Source organism: Carcharodon carcharias, chromosome 4 (assembly GCF_017639515.1).
Source record: "Carcharodon carcharias isolate sCarCar2 chromosome 4, sCarCar2.pri, whole genome shotgun sequence".
NCBI classification, from domain to species: Eukaryota; Metazoa; Chordata; class Chondrichthyes; order Lamniformes; family Lamnidae; genus Carcharodon; species Carcharodon carcharias.
The window spans coordinates 141,289,304-141,309,191 of NC_054470.1; the positions used below are offsets into that span (position 1 = coordinate 141,289,304).

At 43.5% G+C, this 19,888-nt stretch overlaps 1 protein-coding gene across 1 annotated transcript in view; it reads right to left on the reverse strand.

Annotated features, from left to right (window-relative positions):
* Nucleotides 1-19,888, reverse strand: part of adgrv1 (adhesion G protein-coupled receptor V1) — a 723,938-nt gene that overhangs the window by 510,744 nt on the left and 193,306 nt on the right. Inside the window, 3 exon segments of the mRNA XM_041185339.1 lie at nucleotides 9,414-9,610; nucleotides 10,290-11,114; nucleotides 19,671-19,852. Coding sequence (XP_041041273.1) covers nucleotides 9,414-9,610; nucleotides 10,290-11,114; nucleotides 19,671-19,852 — 1,204 coding nt within the window.

Here is a 19,888-nt window from a genome sequence, read left to right on the forward strand (position 1 = left end):
AGAAGCTGTATGTTGATCAGTCATGCATCATGGCTCATTAACCAAACACTTCATGCAAAGTTGTACAGATAAAATAAAAACAAAAAAAAAACAAACATTTGTTGGACCTTGCAGTACTTAAATGTTCAGCCTACATACGGCAAATAAAACAAATTAAAATTTTTGAGGTTAACTCAACTGAGAAAGACTTTCTTTTTCCAAATACCTATGACCGAGAGGAATTCTTTGAATCCAGAATATGTTGTGCAACACAACACAAAAGAATTTTATGACAGTAAAAGCACAATTTTTATTTAAACCCATTGATTTCTAGGTGTAAAACACTTATCAATTGCACTCTGCACATCAGAACTGAAAACATCTAGTTCCCAAGCTTTGTTAAAGAAATCGGTATTATAAAAGCCAATACCATACTACATGCTTTAGAATGAAAAGTCACAAAGTTTTATCTATGAAGGAGGCACATAGTGCCTGTACATCCCATGAAATACAGTTAACAAAAGCCACAACAGGGTGACAATTTAGTAAAGATTTTGACTTAACGGGTTCACTTATGAAACAATTACATAATAACTAAATTAATACACCTTCCATTTATTTCTGTGCAACAGGACCAATTGACACTAGGCGGGATGAGGTTTCATGTCCGTTTTAAAAATCTTAAATAAACTTTATGTGAGATTTATTAACATGTCCCATCCTGTGACATTGTCACATGAGGGGGACATGTTAATGTTTTTTTTATTTTTCTATTTTGACACTTTAAAGCACTGTCAGTGATCTCCCTGAGACAGCACTTAGTCTCAGGGAGCGCACGCATGCGTGAAAGAGTGCACTTTGACAATTGCCTCCCCCACGCACGGGAAGCGCTTCCCGTCGGGCAGACCGCTGGGCGGGTCTTCATTGGACCGCCCACTTAAAATGGCAGTGGGGCCCCCTTCGGCAGCAGAGTTTGACTGCCTAGGGCAAAATTCTGCCCATAGTCTGTGCTGTAACCATTCTACCAGGTAAATTCATTGTTCCCATAGTTTCATCAAGGCTTCATGCTTGAAAAGAACCAAGTTGAGATTCGTCACTGCAGGGTTAGAAGGCTATCTTAAGTTCATGCTCCATTTAAGCCATATGGGAAGAGTTGGAAGTCGGGGAAATTTTCTTATTTGTACTTCTTGCCACAGTATTTTTCTGGCTGGTCCAGTTCAGTTTCTGGTCAATGGTAACCCCCAGGATGTTGGTAGTCGGGGATATAGTGATAGTAATGGCATTGAATGTCAAGAGGAGATAGTTAGATTCTCTCTTGTTGGAAATGGTCATTGCCTGCCACTTGTATGGCATGAATGCTATTTGTCACTTATCAGTTCAAGCCTGAATGTTGTCTAGATCTGCTGCATTTAGACATGGATTGCTTCAGTGTCTGAGGACTCATAAATGGTCCTGAACATGGTGCAATCATCAGCGAGCTTCCTCACTTATGATCTTATGATGGAGGGAAGGTCATTGATGAAGCAGCTGAAGATATTTGGGCCTAGAACACGACCCTGAGAAACTCCTGCAGTGATGTACCGGTACTGAGATGATTGACCTTCAACAACCACAACCATTTTCCTTTGTGCTATGTATGACTTCAACCAATGGAGAGTTTTCCCCATGATTCCTATTAGTTTCAGTTTTGCTAGGGCTCCTTGATGCCACACTCGGTCAAATGCTGTCTTGCTGTCAAGACCAGTCACTCTCACCTCACCTCTGGAGTTCAGCTCTTTTGTCCATGTTATACCAAGGCTATAATGAAGTCTGGAGCTGAGTGACCCTGGCAGGACTCAAACTGAGCATCAGTGAGCAGGTTATTGCTGTGCAAGTGCCATCAGATAGCACTATTGATGACACCTTCCATCACTTTACTAATGATCAAGGGTAGTAATGATCAAGGTGGTAATTGGCTGGGTTGGATTTGTCCTGCTTTTTGTGTACAGGACATACCTGGGCAATTTTCCACATTGCCAGGTAGACACCAGTGTTGTAACTGTACTGGAACAGCTTGGCGAGGGGCGCGGCTAGTTCTGGACCACAAGTCTTCAGTACTATTGCCAGAATATTGTCAGGCCCATAGCCTTTGCAGTATCCAGTGCCTTCAGCCGTTTCTTGATATCACACAGAGTGAATCAAATTGGCTGAAGACTGGCATCTGTGATGCTGGGAAGCTCAGGAGGAGGCCGAGACGGATCATCCACTCGGCACTATTGCACTCTTTGCAATACCTTTATAAAATTTCAGTAAAACAAGCATGAATCCGATATAGTTGAGGGTAGCAGTTATAAAAATTTTCAAATAATTATTTACAGGGTGATATAAAGATACACGTTCTTTGAATTGATTTTATTATTAGGAGATACATAAAGATGTTCCATAAAGCTCAAGAAGGTGGCCTCTAAGGGAAGTTTATATGGAGGGAGAATTCAGAGGAGAGAGAGCAAGAGGAGCTGAAATGAACATTAAAGTAACTGAGGATGAGGATTCAGTCAATATAGAAGCTGAGGGTGGAAAGGAGGTACAATTGGGCAGATTTTGCCATCGGCGAGCAGGGGGCGGGGCCCGCTCGCCAACGTGTAAAATGACGCGGGATGACGTCGGGCGGAACCCCCGACATCACCGTGCCCCATTTAAATTTTCAGGAAGGCGGGGGTGCAGCAAAATCAGCTGCGGGCCCGGCAAATAGAGAAAACATGAAACCTCATCCAGTGGGAGGATGAGGTTTCATGCAGGGTTTTAAACATTTTAACAAAGTTATTTTGTAAATTATGAACATGTCCCAACTCATGTGACATTGTCACATGAGCGGACATGTAAGGGATTTTTTTTCTATTTTTAATATTTTTCAAAGGTCCAGGCGATCTCCCTGAGGTTGCACTTAGCCTCAGGGAGATGTGTGCTCTTTTGTGCACATACGCGAAAGAGTACACACTCACTTTTAGGGAATCCCCCCCACCTCCACAGGGAGCGCATAGCGCCTCCTGCCGGACGTCACACTGGGTAGGCCTAAATTGGCCCGCCCATGTAAAATGGTGGTGCGGCCCACTTTGTTGGGGGGGATTGGCTCCGCGCCTGCCAGAGATTGGGTCGGGCCCGCCCATCAGGCAGAAAATTCTGCCCAATAACTTCGAGTTAATCTTAAACTGGTGCTTGTGGACACAATCAGCAATGAGGCTTTCAATGCAAGAATGAGAGGACGGAACAAGGGAAAATATCAGAGGAGGGAGGAGAGATAAAGACATAATAAAGAGCGTATCAGCAATGCTAAAAAGGGAAATTCAGAAATTAGTACTGTAACAATTGTTTTTTAATATTCACAAACAGTTCATTATTACTAGTTTTCCCTCACATTGAGCAGAATTAGAAAACGGCTTTAAATTGTCCAAACAGAACTACTTTATGTGTGTATACGGTTATGTACACATCTAGGTATTTTGCATTCCTAAGTATAAAAATGATTAGGCAACAAGAGACCGTTCAAAACATGCATATGAAAGAAATGCCACAAAAACATTGCATGTCACAAATATTTTCATCAAAAATAACCTTCATAGGGCTGATGGTTTGTTCATGAGCTCAAATCACTAAATAAAATATATTACTGCTTATTCTGAGTATTGTTATCACTATGAGTGTCTTCATCAGAGGTTTCTCCTACTTAAAATAAGAAACATGAGTTTAGAACAGCCGAAAGGATTATGTATTGAAACATGCAATCATCTTTACTGCCAAGTAATTTACTTTACAGCAAAGTTAGAACATAACACAACACAAAATACTTCTAATTGTTTGTCTCAGTGTTCTTGGTCCACATGTTTTTGCTGAATTTAACAATGCCAAATTGGCAAGCTGTATGTACCAGCTAGATCATTATGTGGTGCTATTGCATGCTAAATCCATTGACACTGTATAACTATATGAAAGGCATGCAGGAAAATATATACACTTGCATTTACCTGCAAGGCCAAAGTTTATATGAATGTTAAACATATTTATTCTACATAAAAATATAAGAAAGGGGTTGAAAAGTCACAGAAGTGAAAGAAAAATGTACTGGCTTTAGTTGCAGTATGATGTTCATTGAAAAAAATCTAAAAATTGGAAATAATCATAAAACAAAAGAGCAACCATTTATTAAACTAAAAATACATTGAATGGTTGTATGTTGCAACTGAAATATGTTTGCAAATGCAAAAACACAAAAGGAAATAGTTACAATTTTAGAGACTATTTTTTAAATGTTGGAAACAATTTCAGTCCAAAAAAACCCTCAAAAAATCAGCAAAATTGTTATTAATATTGAACATACAGAATATTAAAAAATACACTTCTGAAGAATATTAAAATGATTAAAATTTTTGAAGGAGACATAATCTCGTCAAAGTCTTCCAGTAATCCTGCTCAAAATAAATGTTTTTTTTAAAAGTTTAAATCTACATTTCAAACATTGTAATAATAAACAAAGTTTAAAGCAAGTTTTTCCTAAAATAATGTAATTACAATATAATGATTACAGATGTGCATTATGCTAAGAATTGAGGTCATAAGACATTCTACAAACTGTAACATTGTTTTGCCAGTACATACAGTATTGCATTGGCTTTTAAATACAGCCTAATAAATGATGAAACAATCCACACATTTTAAATAGGGAAGTTGGAACGCAAGAATGTTATTCGAACTTTGTTGACAGGTAGCCTGTCATAAATTGTGCACTTGACTTGTGCATGATTTTTTGACCATTATCATTAATTTATGCTTTGCAATTTCAAAAAGATATTCTGAACAAGAACTTCAAGTCATAAAATTACTCTTTGAATCACATATTTAATAACTACATTCAGAATTACACTTAAGATACCTGAAAAAAAATTCTATCATAATTCACTGCACATTGTAAAATAAGTATTTTATATCTCCCCCTTAATAAAATAATACAACTTGCATATGTACAGGAGTTATCCTATCTAAATGTCCCACAGCACTTCACACAATAATTGCTTTTTAAGTGTGGTAGTGGTTGCTCTTAGGCTTCAACAGAGACATTCCACTCAGCAATGGAAATGAGAACAGGACAGTAGAAAATTCCATGCTCTTCTTGGAATGGTGCCATGTATTTTAAACGTGTACCTGCAACATCTAACTCGGAAGAGGACACATTGGCTCGTCTCATCCAAAGGATGAACATATGTGGACATATTTTTGAAAATACATCCATTGTGAAAATAAACTCAGGTTTATAGTTATTTTATGGCTTAATACAAACCTACTGCACCCAACTAAGGTAGCTCTATAATTTTACTTGCTTCATATAAGTTCCCTCTAGAGTGATAGGAAGGAGTAACAAGCCCAGAGAACCATGGATGACCAGAGATATTCAGGATACAATGAGAAGGAAAAGAGAGGCTTTTAGCAGGTACAAGAGGAGCAAATCAGCGGAGGCATTATAGAGTACAGAAAGTGCAGGGTGGAGCTTAAGAAAGCAATTAGGAGAGCAAAGAGGGAATATGAGAAAGCTCTGGCTGGTTAAAGTAGGGAAAATCCCAAGATATTCTGTAAGTATATAAATGGGAGGAGGATAACCAGGAAAAGACTAGTGCCCATTAGGGACCAAGGGGACAATCTATGGGTGGAGCCAGAGCACATCAATAGAGTGTTGAACGAATACTTCACATCCAACTTCACCCAAGAGAATAAGGATGAAGGTATCAAATTTGGGGAGACTGCTAGGTTCTTGAGCAAATTGATATAGGGAGCGACAAGGTATTGGAGGTGTTGGCAAGCTTAAAAGTGGACAAATCTCCAGGTCGGATGATTTGTGTCCCAGACTGCTGAGGGAGGCAAGGGAGGAGATCTGGGCTCTGACCCAAATTTTTAATTCCTCTCTGGCCAAGGAGGAATTGCCAGAGGACTGGAGAACAGCTAATGGGTTCCGCTATTTCAGAAGGGTTGTAGAGATAAGCCAGGGAACTACAGACCAGTGAGTCTCACGTCAGTGGTAGGGAAATTATTGAGAAAATTCTGAAGGGGAGAATCTATCTCCACTTGGAGAGGCAAGGTTTAATCAGGGATAGTCAGCATAGCTTTGTCAGAGAAAGGTCATGCCGAACAAATTTGATTGAATTTTTTGAGGAGGTGACCAGGTGTGTAGATGAGGGTAGTGCAGTTGATGTAGCTTATATGGATTTCAACAAAGCCTTTAACAAGGTCCCGCATGGGAGACTTATCAAGAAGGCAAATGCACATGGGATACAGGGTTACTTGATAAGGTAGATTCAAAATTGGATTAGTTGTAGGAGACGGTGATGACAGAAGGCTGCTTTAGTGACTGGAAGCCAGTATTCAGTGGCATACCACAAGGATCTGTGCTGGGTCCCCTATTATTCGTCATTTATATAAATGACATAGGTGACTATGTGGGAGGTAGGATTAGTAAGTTTGCGGATGACACAAAGATTGGCCGGCTAGTTAACAGTGAACTTGAGTATCTTGGGCTACAGGAAGTTATAGGTGGGATGGTCAAATGGACAGATAAGTGGCAGATGGAATTTAACCCTGAAAAGCGTGAGGTGATACACTTTGGAAGGAGCAACTTGACAAGCAAGTATTCAATGAATGGCATGACACTAGCAAGTTCTGAGGAACAAAGGGACCTTGGCTTGTGTGTCCATAGATCTCTGAAGGCAGAGGGGCATGTTAGTGGGGTGGTGAAAAAGGCATTTGGGACACATGCCTTTATCAATTGAAGCATAGATTACAAACGTAGGGAGGTCATGTTGGAATTGTATAGAACCTTGGTGAGGTCACAGCTGGAGTACTGTGTGCAGTTCTGGTCACCACATTATAGGAAGGATGTGATTGCACTGGAGGGGGTGCAGAGGAGATTCACCAGGATGTTGCCTGGGATGAAACATTTAAGTTATGAAGAGATGTTAGATAGACTAGGGTTGTTTCTGTTGGAGCAGAGAAGACTGAGGGGTGACCTGATCCAGGCGTACAAGATTATGAAGGGCATGGACAGGGTGGATAGGGAGCAGCTGTTCCCCTTAATTGAAGGGTCAGTCATGAGGGGACATAAGTTCAAGGTGAAGGGCAGGAGGTTAGAGGAATGTGAGGCAAATTTTTTTACCCAGAGGGTGGTGACGGTCTGGAATGTGCTGCCTGGGAGGGTAGTGGAGGCAGGTTGCCTCACATCCTTTAAAAAGTACCTGGATGAGCACTTGGCACGTCATAACATTCAAAGCTATGGGCCAAATGCTGGCAAATGGGATTAGGTAGGTAGGTCAGGTGTTTCTCAAGTGTCAGCGCAGACTCAATGGGCCAAAGGACCTCTCTTGCACTGTGTGACTCTGTGATGTATGACTAAAGTCTAAAAGCTATCCATAGCATTTGCAGGTTACAATTAATTTCAACTTAGAAGTACATCAGGGCTTAAATTCAACATTGTTTCATTTGTGCTGCATGAACCTGTCTGATGGCTGTCCACTGCCCCACCCTGGCGTTACCTGTGGATCTTAGCAGGGATGAAATTGTTAAGTTCCCAATTGGGGAACTGCTTCTAGGCTCTGATTAGGGCTTACAGCTCACCTGAATTCTCATGAATTTAGTTTGGTCCTTAAACCTCTCTGTTCCAGCGTACCGCCAAGCTCATGCTCAATACTGAGTGCTAATGAACTCGGGGCCATTTTGTCATTCAATTTTTTTTGTTTTATTCACTCACAGGCTATGAGCCAGCTTTTATTGCACATCCCTAATTGCTCTTGTAAAGGTGATCGTGAGTCTCATTCTTGACAAGTAAGTGGCTTGAAAGGCTACTTCAAGAGCCAGTTAAAAGTCAACAACACTGATATGGGTCTGGAGTCACACAGAGGCCAGATTAGACAGATTTTCTTCCCTACAGGCTGTTAATAAATTAGATGGGGTTTTATGACAATCCAGTAGTTGCATGGTCACCATTACTGACATTAGCTTTCTAATTCCAGGTTTATTTAATTAATTAAACTTAAATATCCCAGCTGCAAAGGTTGGATTTGAACTCATATCTCCAGATAATTAGTCCAAGCCTCTGGATTACTATCTCAGTAACAACTACAATGCTACCATACCCTCTACCAAATTATAGTATGCTTATCTGAGGCCAAATCAAATATAACTGAAGCTAATATAGGTCTCTTTTGAGTAAAATAACTATTACAATTTACAATTATTTAAAAGCCAATGCATTGTATCCCTTTTAATTAAAATTGATGTTTTTTTTATTGGCCAAGCAGAGCTGTACTTCAGCTGCAGCAGTGACAGGCTTACCAGAAACATTAATGAAACGACGCCCCATCATAAAAATATCAACACAAACCACATCAATGACACCTTTAAATAGGTAAACTGAAGACAGTATTTTTCATAAAGAGTCATCTGTAACAATTTCATCATTTTTACAGAAGTATTAATATTGGATGATGGGAAGATGGTTAAAGTTTCCATTCAATTTTTTGCACTACAATTAAAATGATCAATTTTCACTTTTTTACAGTTAGCAGGTAGAGGTAAATATGACTATGCTTGTGGAAAAATGACAATTATAGATGGCCCTCCAGCATTCCTAAATATTATAAATCATGTAAAGATTCAATAGCGATCATCAAGATACTGTTCCCAAGAAGTCTTGAGCAACAACAAACTCTTGTACAAAATTAATAAAAGTACCAATGTTCAAGGATCCTATTTATGCACTCAGAATAAGTTTGTCAAACATGATTTATAATAATCTCTTGACAGGACCGGGTATAACCCCCTGGACTAGAATCCAAGAAAGAAGCAAGTCATGGATTAGTCCTTAAGAAAATACTTTCATCCTGTCAAAATTCTATAAAACAAAACAGACACTAAATAACTCTTCATTTTCCAGTCTCCAACTGGCCATAAAGCAAGAGATATCCTGTTGCTTGGTGATGATTGTATAGAGCAGCCAGTCCAAAGTAGGTGAGAAACAATCACACTTTGGATTGCTTTCAGTATAAGTCCATTGTCAATTTAAGGTTTATCCTGAATACAGTCTTTTTTATTTTGCTATATTTGTAAGCTATACTGAGGTGCATAAAACCATGAAGATGATGTTCAAACCTTTAGATATCACTGTTTATTAAAATTTAATTACCAGGAGGATAAAATAAGAACAATCTGTCACAAAATCCACCAAAATAATTTTTCAATTGTACATACATGTAGACGTTGGTTATTATTCTATCCTCCTACATTCTTTTTGTAAAATGAGAATTAAAGAAAAGGTATCTGTCTTGGTTAAAATAGTAAAGCAAGGCTTCGAAATATTGTGGCACTGCAGAAATTGATGATGATTATGAGAACTGCTGTCATTATACACAGAAACCAACCTTCACATCCAATGACAGACCGAGAAGATGCCTGAAAACTAATTACTCCTGCAACATTATCATTGGCCAGAATGACCAGAGTGACAGTGTTGGAGCTGGGCAGAATACGACTGCCACCTTCAGTGTGTGTTAGACGGACTAGAATAGTTTCATTGTCTTCTGGTTCTTCATCATCCACAATTATTAATGTGATTATTCTCTTACTCACACCTGCATACACAAAGAGAGATAAAGTAAGATTTACTTTTTAGCTTTCTTGACCTATTTATCTGTAATTTATGTTTAAAATATCACCCAAAACTGCTTTCACATTTTATTTCCAGATAATTGTGAAGGGACTTTAAAACACTACACATCTGTGAAAATCAGGACTTTTTTCTGTTAAAGATGTATTAGAATTAGAATAACCTGAGCAGACTTGAAACTATTGTGCACACTTTAATAGCCAACAAGAATCTGCTATTAATATGGTTAACTATTTTTTTTTTAAAAAACGGGTGTGAAAAAGATGGCTGGTATCTAATTTCATTGATACAATTAAAAGGAAGCTGGATAAGTACATGAGGGTGAAAGAAATGCACTGCAGTTGATAGAGTGAGGCAGGAGGACTCTTATGTGGAGCACAAACACTGGCATAGACCTGTTTGGCCAAGTGGACTGTTTCTGTGCTTTAAATTCTATGCAAAAAAATTCCAGCCATATTATCTGATGGATTAGGAAAATGAGTAACTCCACACTCGGAGAAAAAGGTAAAATGTCATTAAGCTCTCATGTGTAAAGCAATGTACCAAAAACATATTCTATGTTTTGTATAGCTCTTCATGTATTCAAAATAAAGCAGTGAAATTAGAATAAGAAATATTACTTCACACATACATAACTACCCTACCTTCTGCAAATGTTAAAATTTCACCATCACCAATAAAATCAATGTTCGTTGTAGCTGTGCCACCAACCACGCTCCACTCCACAGTTACCTCACCAAGACTTCCACCACTCCTATCTATGACCAATTGCACTGTTGTCTGACTTTCTTCCATTACTTCAAGATAACGCCCTTCATCTGTGGCATTAGAATTTGTACTGTAAATCAAAAAGGTCCCAAATGCATCTCCATTCATAACTATTACAATAGTGGAGATATTTGGTTGGCCAATTGTAGGTTGGTTTGCTGGAGTAACCATTTCATTCACCAGTTCCACATTTAAAATCAAAATGGCAAATTTTTCATCGCGTTCTGGTGTACTGTCAGTTTGTATTGAAACCGAGAGATTTGCAAACTCATCGCCTTCATGCATGGTCGACCATAATCCAGTGACAGGCTCATAATCACTACCAGCTGTTGCCAGGGTACTCAGAAGAGCAGACACGCTTGAACTATTCTTGAGATATGTTGTGAATTCTGTGCTGTTGGTCAGTATGTTAGACAACGAAGCTATCCAGAAGCACTTTGATATCCCAGAGATATTTGTAAACGAGAAGGCTAAACAAGCTTCTTCATTTAGGCAAATAGCTGCACACGCACGTAAAGCATCCCTCTCCAGAGAAACATTCTCCTGAAGAATAGTTTGGCCATTTGCAATTCCAGTGACTGGGGGTTCATAGTAAGAGAATATGTCCTGTCCCTCTTTTAACAAAAGGTCCACAAAGTCAATTTTGGAGGTGCTGTAAAATATTTGTAGTTGTCCAAAATGGCCTCCGCTACAAGGAAAGCAAGCACAATTAAATACTTTATTAGAAAATGCATACAAGGCCCACCTTAACACACTACATTTTTAGTTCTTAGCAAGTTACTGTCATAGGGCTTGGACTCAATATTCAGTTATGGCATGACTCAAGGTCAACAAAAAGTATCTCCAGATTAATCTAGATGAACTTCAACATCACAGGCTCATGTGTCATACGCTGCTTAACTAATGCAACTGACCATCAATAAGACTTGCTTTTATAAATCACCTACAATGTAGGAAAATATCAGTTGCTTCACCTGAGAATAATTAGATGAAAACTAACATCAAGCCAAGAGTATAGGCTTTGAGAGTGGCTATAAACTTGGTCAAATAGGTAGGTTTTAAGGAGTGTCCTAAAGTAGAAAAGTGAGTTGGAAGTCAGAGAGATTTGGGAGGGAATTTCAGACTTTGCGATCCAGATGGCCGAAGGCCCAGCCAATTACGGTGATATAAAAGGAGCTTGCACAAGAGACCAGAGTTCTTTTTTTAATTCACTCACGGGCATGTGAGCTTTGCTGGCTAGGCCAGCGTTTACTGCCAATCCCTAATTGCCCTTGAGAAGTTAGTGGTGAGCTGCCTCCTTGAACCACTGCAGCCCATGTGGCGTAGGTACACTCACAGTGCTGTTCGGGTGGGAGTTCCAGGATTTTGACCCAGCAACAGTGATGGTGAGTTAGTGAGCGGCTTGAAAAGGAACTTCCAGATGGTGGTGTTCCCCTGTGTCTCCTGCCCTTGTCCTTCTAGATGGTAGCATCGTGGGTTTGGAAGGTGCTGTCTAAGGAGCCTTGGTGAGTTCCTGCAATGCATCTTGTAGATGGTACACACTGCTGCTACTGTGCCTCAGGTGGTGGAGGGAGTGAATGTTTGTGATGGGGTGCCAAACAAGCAGGCTGATTGGACAAGGATGGTGTCATGCTTCTTGAGTGTTTTTGGAGCTGCACTCATCCATAAATTAGACAGTATTCCATCACACTCCTGACTTGTGCCTTGTAGATGGTGGACAGGCTTTAGGGAGTCAGGAGGTGAGTAACCCGCCACAGGATTCCTAGCCTCTGACCTGCTCTTGTAGCCACAGTATTTATATGGCTAGTCCAATTCAGTTTCTGGTCAATGGTAACCCTCAGGATGTTGATAGTGGGGGATTCAGCAATGATAATGCCATTGAGTGTCATGGGACAATGGTCAGAATCTCTATTGTTGTTGATGGCCATTATCTGGCACTTGTGTAGCCCCAGTGTTACTTGCCACTTGTCAGCCCAAGCCTGGATATTGTCCAGGTATTGCTGCATTTGGACATGGACTGCTTCAGTATCTGAGGAGTCACAAAGGGGGCTGAACATTGTTCCTGGAGAGCAAGGTCTTTGGTCATGCCAACGTTTAATTGGAAGAAATTACAGATCATCAAATATTGGCAGCAGAGGGGTCAAGAGTGGCGATGCTAAGTTAGGCATCAGGGGCAGAATTTTACCCTTGGTGTGCGGGTGCACGCCCAACATGTCCAAGCATGAAATCAAGCGCCTTGATGTTGGCCGAGCCTACCAAAGTCAATGTGCAGTCTCGTGACATTTCGCTAGGCGGGCGCGCGATGAAGACAGGGGCGCGCCCGCCATTAATTAAGTGGCCAGTTAAGGCCCTTGAGAGACCAATTGTCTCCGACTTTACGTAGCCCATGCAATTTTCAGGCCATCGCACAGGCAAAATGGGCAGGTGGGCAGGCCATAATTAGCAATACCTCATCCACGGGCAGGAGAAGAAGGGTCAGTGGCCTTGACAAAGCAAATAGTGCATAGTTTTGGACATCACTTGCTGCTGGCTGCTTCTGTGACAGCTTCATTTTGCTTCAGAGCTACATTCAGAGCATTTAGAGGCTTCAATTCAGGACTCAGTATTGTCTTCCAGGCCCCCGGGGGATTCATACCACATGGCGCCTTCCAGGAATCAGACAGCCTTCCCTTACCCTGGTTATGGGGATTGTGGTCTCCGCTGGAGGCACCTCCTCTGAGGAAGAGAGGGCTGGAAAGGGGAAGAGGCCAGGTGTCCCTATTCAGCTTCCATGGGAGTGGCCTGTGGGAGGAGAGACGCAGGCACAAGGGGTGCAGGGCCAACAGGAAGTCCAAGACAGAAGGGGCCACAGAAGACGTCACTATCCTGCTGCCAGGATTTACAGGCAGTGATGCAACTACCTCAATATGTCTGAAGTGCAATGCCAAAGGAGGCTCCGTCTCTCAAGGGAGACAGCGACCTCCATCAGTCAGAGGATCGGCCCTGAGATCAGCTCTGGCTCTGTGGGTGGACACCCCATGCCAGTGGTGCTGAAGGTCACGGTGGCACTAAACCTCTGTGCCTCCAGCTTTTTCCAGTGGTCAGTGGGAGTTGTGTGTGGATTCTCCCAATCAGCTGTCCATAGTTGCGTCAAACTGGTGACAGATGCCCTGTTCAGGCGTGCAGTGACTTTCAATTACTACCATACGGACAAGGCCAGCCAGGCAGAGTGAGCCAGAGGCCTTGCAGTGATTGATGGGCTCCCCCGCGTCCAGGGTGCAATAGACTGCACACATGTGGCCATCAAGATGCCAGCGAGTGAGCTGGGAGCCTTCATCAACAGGAATGGATTCCACTCCATGAATGTGCAGATAGTGTGTAACAACAGGATGCAGATTTGCAAGTCTGTGCCAGGTACCCTGGTAGCTCCCATTACGCTTACATCCAGAGACACTCCCAGGTCCCAAGGCTCTTCAGTGCTCCAGGCCAGGTGGATGAATGGATGCTGGGTGACATGGACTATCCCCATAAAAGATGGCTCATGACGTCTTTCTGCCATCCAAGGACAGAGGCTGAGCAGCAGTACAACAGGAGCCATGCCTCCACAAGGGCGGCGGTAGAGAGAGCCATAGGTGTTCTCAAGATGCACTTCCAATGCCTGGGTCATTCAGAGGGTGCACTGCAATACCCCACAGATCGTGTGTCGCTGATAGTGATTGCATGCTATGCTCTACACAATCTGACAGTGCAAACGGGAGGCGCAGCGGAGGAAGATGATCTTGACGCAGCTGCAAGATCAACAGATGATGAGTCCAGTAGTGAGTCCGAGGGCGAGCATGCTCAGGAGAATGCTGAGGGCATAGGCACTGATCTGGGTAACCTCCAGGGAGGCAGGGACACCCGGGATGGTTTGATCCAACGCTCCTTCAGCTAGCCTACCAAATAAGAACCACCAACACATGCCAGGACTGCAGGCTCCATACTTGATCCCTGGCAGGACCAGTTCCTTGGTCAACAACATATGCTTTATTGCAGTGGCAAATAGTGTAATGAGTCACACATCCATCATAACATAATGGCTTATCCTGCACCTACACCACAAATGAAGCATCCAGAGGCCAGGAGCAAAAAAAAAAAATCTAATTTACTGCTGACTGACAAACATTGCAGGAATTAACAGTGACCAGTTTTTTACATCACACCATGAAAAAAAGAACAGAAAAATGGGGGAAACAAATATTACCCATAATCAGGCCATGTTGTGTTTAAGGTGTTAAGTTTTCGCTTGCAGGCACTTCGTCTAGGTGCTCCCCCCTCTCTGGCAACAGCACTGGAGACACCTGCTGACTCTGCTGTCCTGTTGGCCTTGATGACCTTGGCGGGCGTCCTCTGGCCCGTGGAGTCTGTGCTGGTCCCGCCTGGGAGGGAGGGCAATAGCTGGCATCTCCCCAGTTGCCTCAGCCTCATCAGATGCCACGGTCACTGGCAGAGGGGCGGAGAAGCTGCTGCAGTGATCTAGAGCGCCCCAAGAGAAGCTCGCAGAGATGACAGAAACGCCAATGTGAGGTCGCTTTGGACCTCCCTGCTCACCATTGATGGACGGGCACCTAGCTGGGATACTAGGTGCCCAATCCATCTCCCACACTAACACTGACCAGCTGAGGTCATTGCCAGCGTGAGGGCTTGCAGGTCCAAGCGCTTCCCCAGAAAACCCTAATGGAGTCCCTGGAGGAGACTCTCCATGAGGGTCGCCACTCTCTCCATGGAGGAAGCATTCTGTTCTGCCATGAGAGTCAACGCAGTGCTATTGCTCACATGGACTCTTCCACTAGGTACACCGTGGCACACATTCCCTCATGTATCTCTGCCAGGTCCTCCCGCACATCCTGCTGGACATCCAGCATCTGCTGCCTCAGGGATGGCTCCAGAGGCCCATCATCAGCCATCGACTGAACATTGTCCTGGTCCCCAGCAGTCCTCTGACTGCTGGGGCCCTGGGCACTCTCTGCCTCCACCGACACCTCAAGCAAGTGTGAAGTGCCCTCACCAACTGAAATACTCAGTGGCAATCTTATGCCCACCGAGATGTTGGTGCCTGCTTGACAGAGAGGGTGTGACACTGGTGCATGCTCAGCATGCTGGTCCTCAGGAGTCGGGGTGGGCCTTCAGGCTCCCCATAACAAAGGGCTGCTGATGAGCCTAAAAGGGAGAAGAAGGACATGGTATTAGTTTAACTCATTAGACTGTCAGTGTGCAGGCTGAGACCCCTGATGAGACAGAGCTATGCATCATGATGCCCATGTCCTTTCATTATCAATGAGCATTCTAGGTTCAAGACTCAGATCAACATAGAGGTTACACTGGAATGGTTGCAAAAACCCACATTCTCACCTCAGTGTACCGCACTCTGGCACCCCAACCTCAGTGCAGCTGCTTGACCTAGGTGCATGTCACCTCTCCAGCTCCAGGGCCTCCTGCTCATATCGACTGAGGATTAAGAGTGTGGGGGTCCCTCGCCAGTCCATGACCTCTCAATATTGTTATGGGATGTCTTCTCCTGAAAGGCTGCCTGACCAATCCCACCCGAGGAACAGCTCACAGGGCTTAGCCGATTCGTGACCCTGGAGCCACAAGGCACTCAGTCCAAGCAGCCAGGCTCACCCCTTGGTCAGATCCTGCCTCATTGACACTCACACTGTAACACCTCCAAGGTCCAGGGAGGATGAGCAGCTCTTACCTGTTCTGTAAAGTGATCCATGCCAGCACGGTACTCACCCTTCCCGATCGCAGGAGATCGTTAAAGCGCTTCTGGCACTGCACCCATGTGTGCCTCGCCACATCATGGCTGCTGACCCTGGATGCCACCTCCTCCCAGGCCTTTTTGGTGAGGTGGGGGGGGACCTCCTCTTCCTATCCCTGGGGACAAGTGTTTCTCTCCTCGCTGCCACCACCTCCAGGAGGGCAGCGAGGCATTTATCTGAGGAACGCGGGGCCAACTGCCCCGCTGACCTGCCCTCCCACCAGCCATGTCAGCCGCTACTTCCACGTCCTTTGGTGGCAGCCTTCCAGGGACTGCCGAGGCCACATTTGAATTGGCCTCCGGGTCACCACTGGAACCATCGGACATTAAGCCCCCACCACCACCCCTGCCCACCCTCTCGCACTCATTCACAGGCCGTGTCTCACACTGGGCGGGCCTTAATTGGCCCACCCGTGTAAAATCACAATGCGCTACCGATCGCAGGTGGCGGTCAGCTTCCCAACCGCCCCCACCCATCCCTATTGAGCACCCACACCAAGAATAAAATTCTGCACTATCAGTTTACATATGGAGCCTGAACATCATTATGATGTTGTCAAGGGACAGCAGATAGGAAATGATCGAGGGCCAAGGATAGATCCATGGAGGGGTGGAAGGGAAGAAGCAGCCAGAAGAAAGACAACTGCAAGAGATTCTCTGATTACAACAGAGAAGGTAATGGTGAGCTGCATTCTTAAACTACTACAGTCCATGTGGCATAGGTACACCAACAGTGCTGTTAGGAAGGGAATTCCACGACGTTGACCTAGTGACAGTGAAGGGATGGTGATGTAGTTCCAAACCAAAATGGTGTATGACTCTGCGGGGAACCTGTAGGTGATGATGTGACCATACACCTGCTGCCAATAAGAGAAAAAAAAGTTAAATTCACAGCACAGAAGGAGGCTATTCAATCCATTGTGTCCATGTCCTTGTTATCCTATGTGGAAAGGTCAAAGGTTTGGATGGTGCTGTCAAAGGAGCTTTGGCAAATTGCTGTAATGCTTCTTGTAAATGGTAAACATTGCTGCTGCTGTGGAGGAGCGAGTGATTGTTTAAGGTGGTGGATGGTGTGCCATCAAGCAAGCTAATTTGTGTTGAATGGTGTCAAGCTTCTTGGCTGTTACTGGAGAGTTGGGGGTGGTGGGGGGGTATTGTTGAGAGAGGGGACAAATGGTTTTGTCCATTCTAATGGAACCTTCGTGCTGATCTCAGGGTCGTCACAGGCACATTCAAAGTACCTCCCCCATCACAAGCACATCCAAGGAAGACCCCAATCAGTCAGTGAGAGCACTGACTGAACTACCAATCATGACACGGAAAGAAAAAACAAATCATGGCAGCAAAAAGCTATCCCACTGATGAACCATTTGGGAAAAAATTCACCTCCCAGACAGAATCTCCGCTCAACTGTCACCATTGTGGCCTCGATGCTCACGACCCAAAACAATTGGCCCGTGACCCCAAAGGTGGTAACCCACAGTCTGAGAACTCCTGTTGTAGATGGTGAATAGGTGAACAGGCTTCAGGGAATCAGTGGGTGACTTACTCATCACTGAATTCCCAGCCCCCAACTTGCTGTTGTAATCACAGTAATTATGGGGCTGGTCCATTTTTTAGTTAATGGTCATCCCCAGGATATCAATGCCAGAGGATTCAGCAGTAATAATATTGTTGAATGTCAATGGGGGATGGTTATCCTCTCTTCTCCTGTTGGTGATGGTCATTGCCTGATACTTGTGTGGTGTGAATGTTACTTGCCACTTACCAAGTCTGAATGTTGTCCAGGTCTCGCTGCACGAAGGCATGGACTGCTGGACTGCTTCATTGTCTGAGGACTGTGCAGTTTTCATTCCCACTGCTGACCTTATGATGGAGGAAAGGTCATGGAGAAAGAGCTGAAGATAGCTGGACCTAAGACACTACCCTAAGGAACTCCTGCTGCAATGTTCTAGAGAGGAAACAATTGGCCTCCAAGGACTGCAACCATTTTCCATTGTGCTGGGTATGATTCCACCCAGTGGAGACTTTTCTCCCTGATTCCCACCGACTCCAGTTTTTTTTAAAAATTCATTCACGGGATGTGGGCTTCCTGGCAGGGCCAGCATCTATTGCTCATCCCTTGCTGCCCTTGAGAAGGTGGTGGTGAACTGCGTTCTTGAACTGCTGCAGTCCATGTGGTGTAGGTACACCCACAGTGCTGTTAGGGAGGGAGTTCCAGGATTTTGACCCAGCGACAGTGAAGGAACGGCTATATATTTCCAAGTCAGGATGATGAGTGACTTGGAGGGGAACTTCCAGGTGGTGGTGTTCCCATCTAGCTGCTGCCCTTGTCCTTCTAAGTGGTAGTGGTTGTGGGTTTGGAAGGTGCTTTCTAAGGAGGCTTGCTGAATTCCTATTTTGCTGGGGTTCCTTGATACCACACTCGGACATGTGCTGTCTTGATGTCAAGGCAGTCACTTTCACCTCACCTCGAATTCAGCTCTTTTGTGCATGTTTGGACCAAGACTGTAATGAGGTCTGAAACAGAGTGACTCTGGCAGAATGATGATGATGACTGATTTGAAAGGGTGGGACAATGCATGAGGATAGGGAACATTTAAAAGACCAGCTATCATGGGGCCAGGAAAGGAAGTTGTCTGGTCAGCAGCTTACTGGGCATATGATCAAATTAGGAGGTGGACAAATTGAGCCCAAAAAAAGCATGAAGATGTGGTGTCTGCTCTGGCACAGCGAACCTACAGGGAATTCGTGGTGTCGATGAGCAGGGCAAGTAACAGTGAGGCTCTGCAACCAACCAGATTGAAGAATCCTCACTGAGACATGCAGAGTCTTAACCAGGAAGTATAAAAGCAAGCAAGATAAATTAGGTTTAAATGATGTACAGAAACTTAAATAAAGACTGGGTAAAACAGGAGGATTAAGGGAGAGATAAAAGTAAAACGTATATATATTTTTAAATTAAATCAAATTTACTAAACCTGCTATTTTTTTTCTCAGGATATTGTAGTTCACACTTCCATACATAATTTTTCTGGGTCAGAGAGTTTGTTTCACAGTAATCATCACATATCAAGCCATTAAAAAATTACTAGTCCTAAATATTTCAGCCTATTTTTGAATGGGACTAGTGCGCAACCAGCCCAAGTCCAGGTTGCTGCACACATTATAATGCCAAGTCTATCATCGGGGACTTCAACAGAACATCCTGTGGAGGAGCAGGATATCTCAGCTCAATTTTTGCACTACTGCGTTTAATTAAGCAGGTGTGTACACCATTCCAGAAATTGTTGAGTACACACCTGCACAGTTAAACGTGAAAATCCAGAAGTTTCTTGCAGATTTCCTCCATTGTAACGTTTGACCTCATCGTTATTCTTTTCATGAAATACTATCCATTATATTATGACTGGAATATCATGAAAAATGGATTTAATTGGCAAACTCTCACAGCATGTAGCACACCTTCTTTTCACTGTGATATTTGTTATTGAATTTCCTTCCAGTGGTTCCTGAACTCTGTACACCATTTGTGTGAAATGAACAGTACCATGTGGGTTGTCATTGGCTGGAACAATAATATTCGCCACACTGTCCCTCCCAATGGAGCTTACATAAGTAGAATGGGTGAGCTGCACTTGAATAACCTGTACAGGGAAAAGAAAGTTAAAATTAGTTTCAAA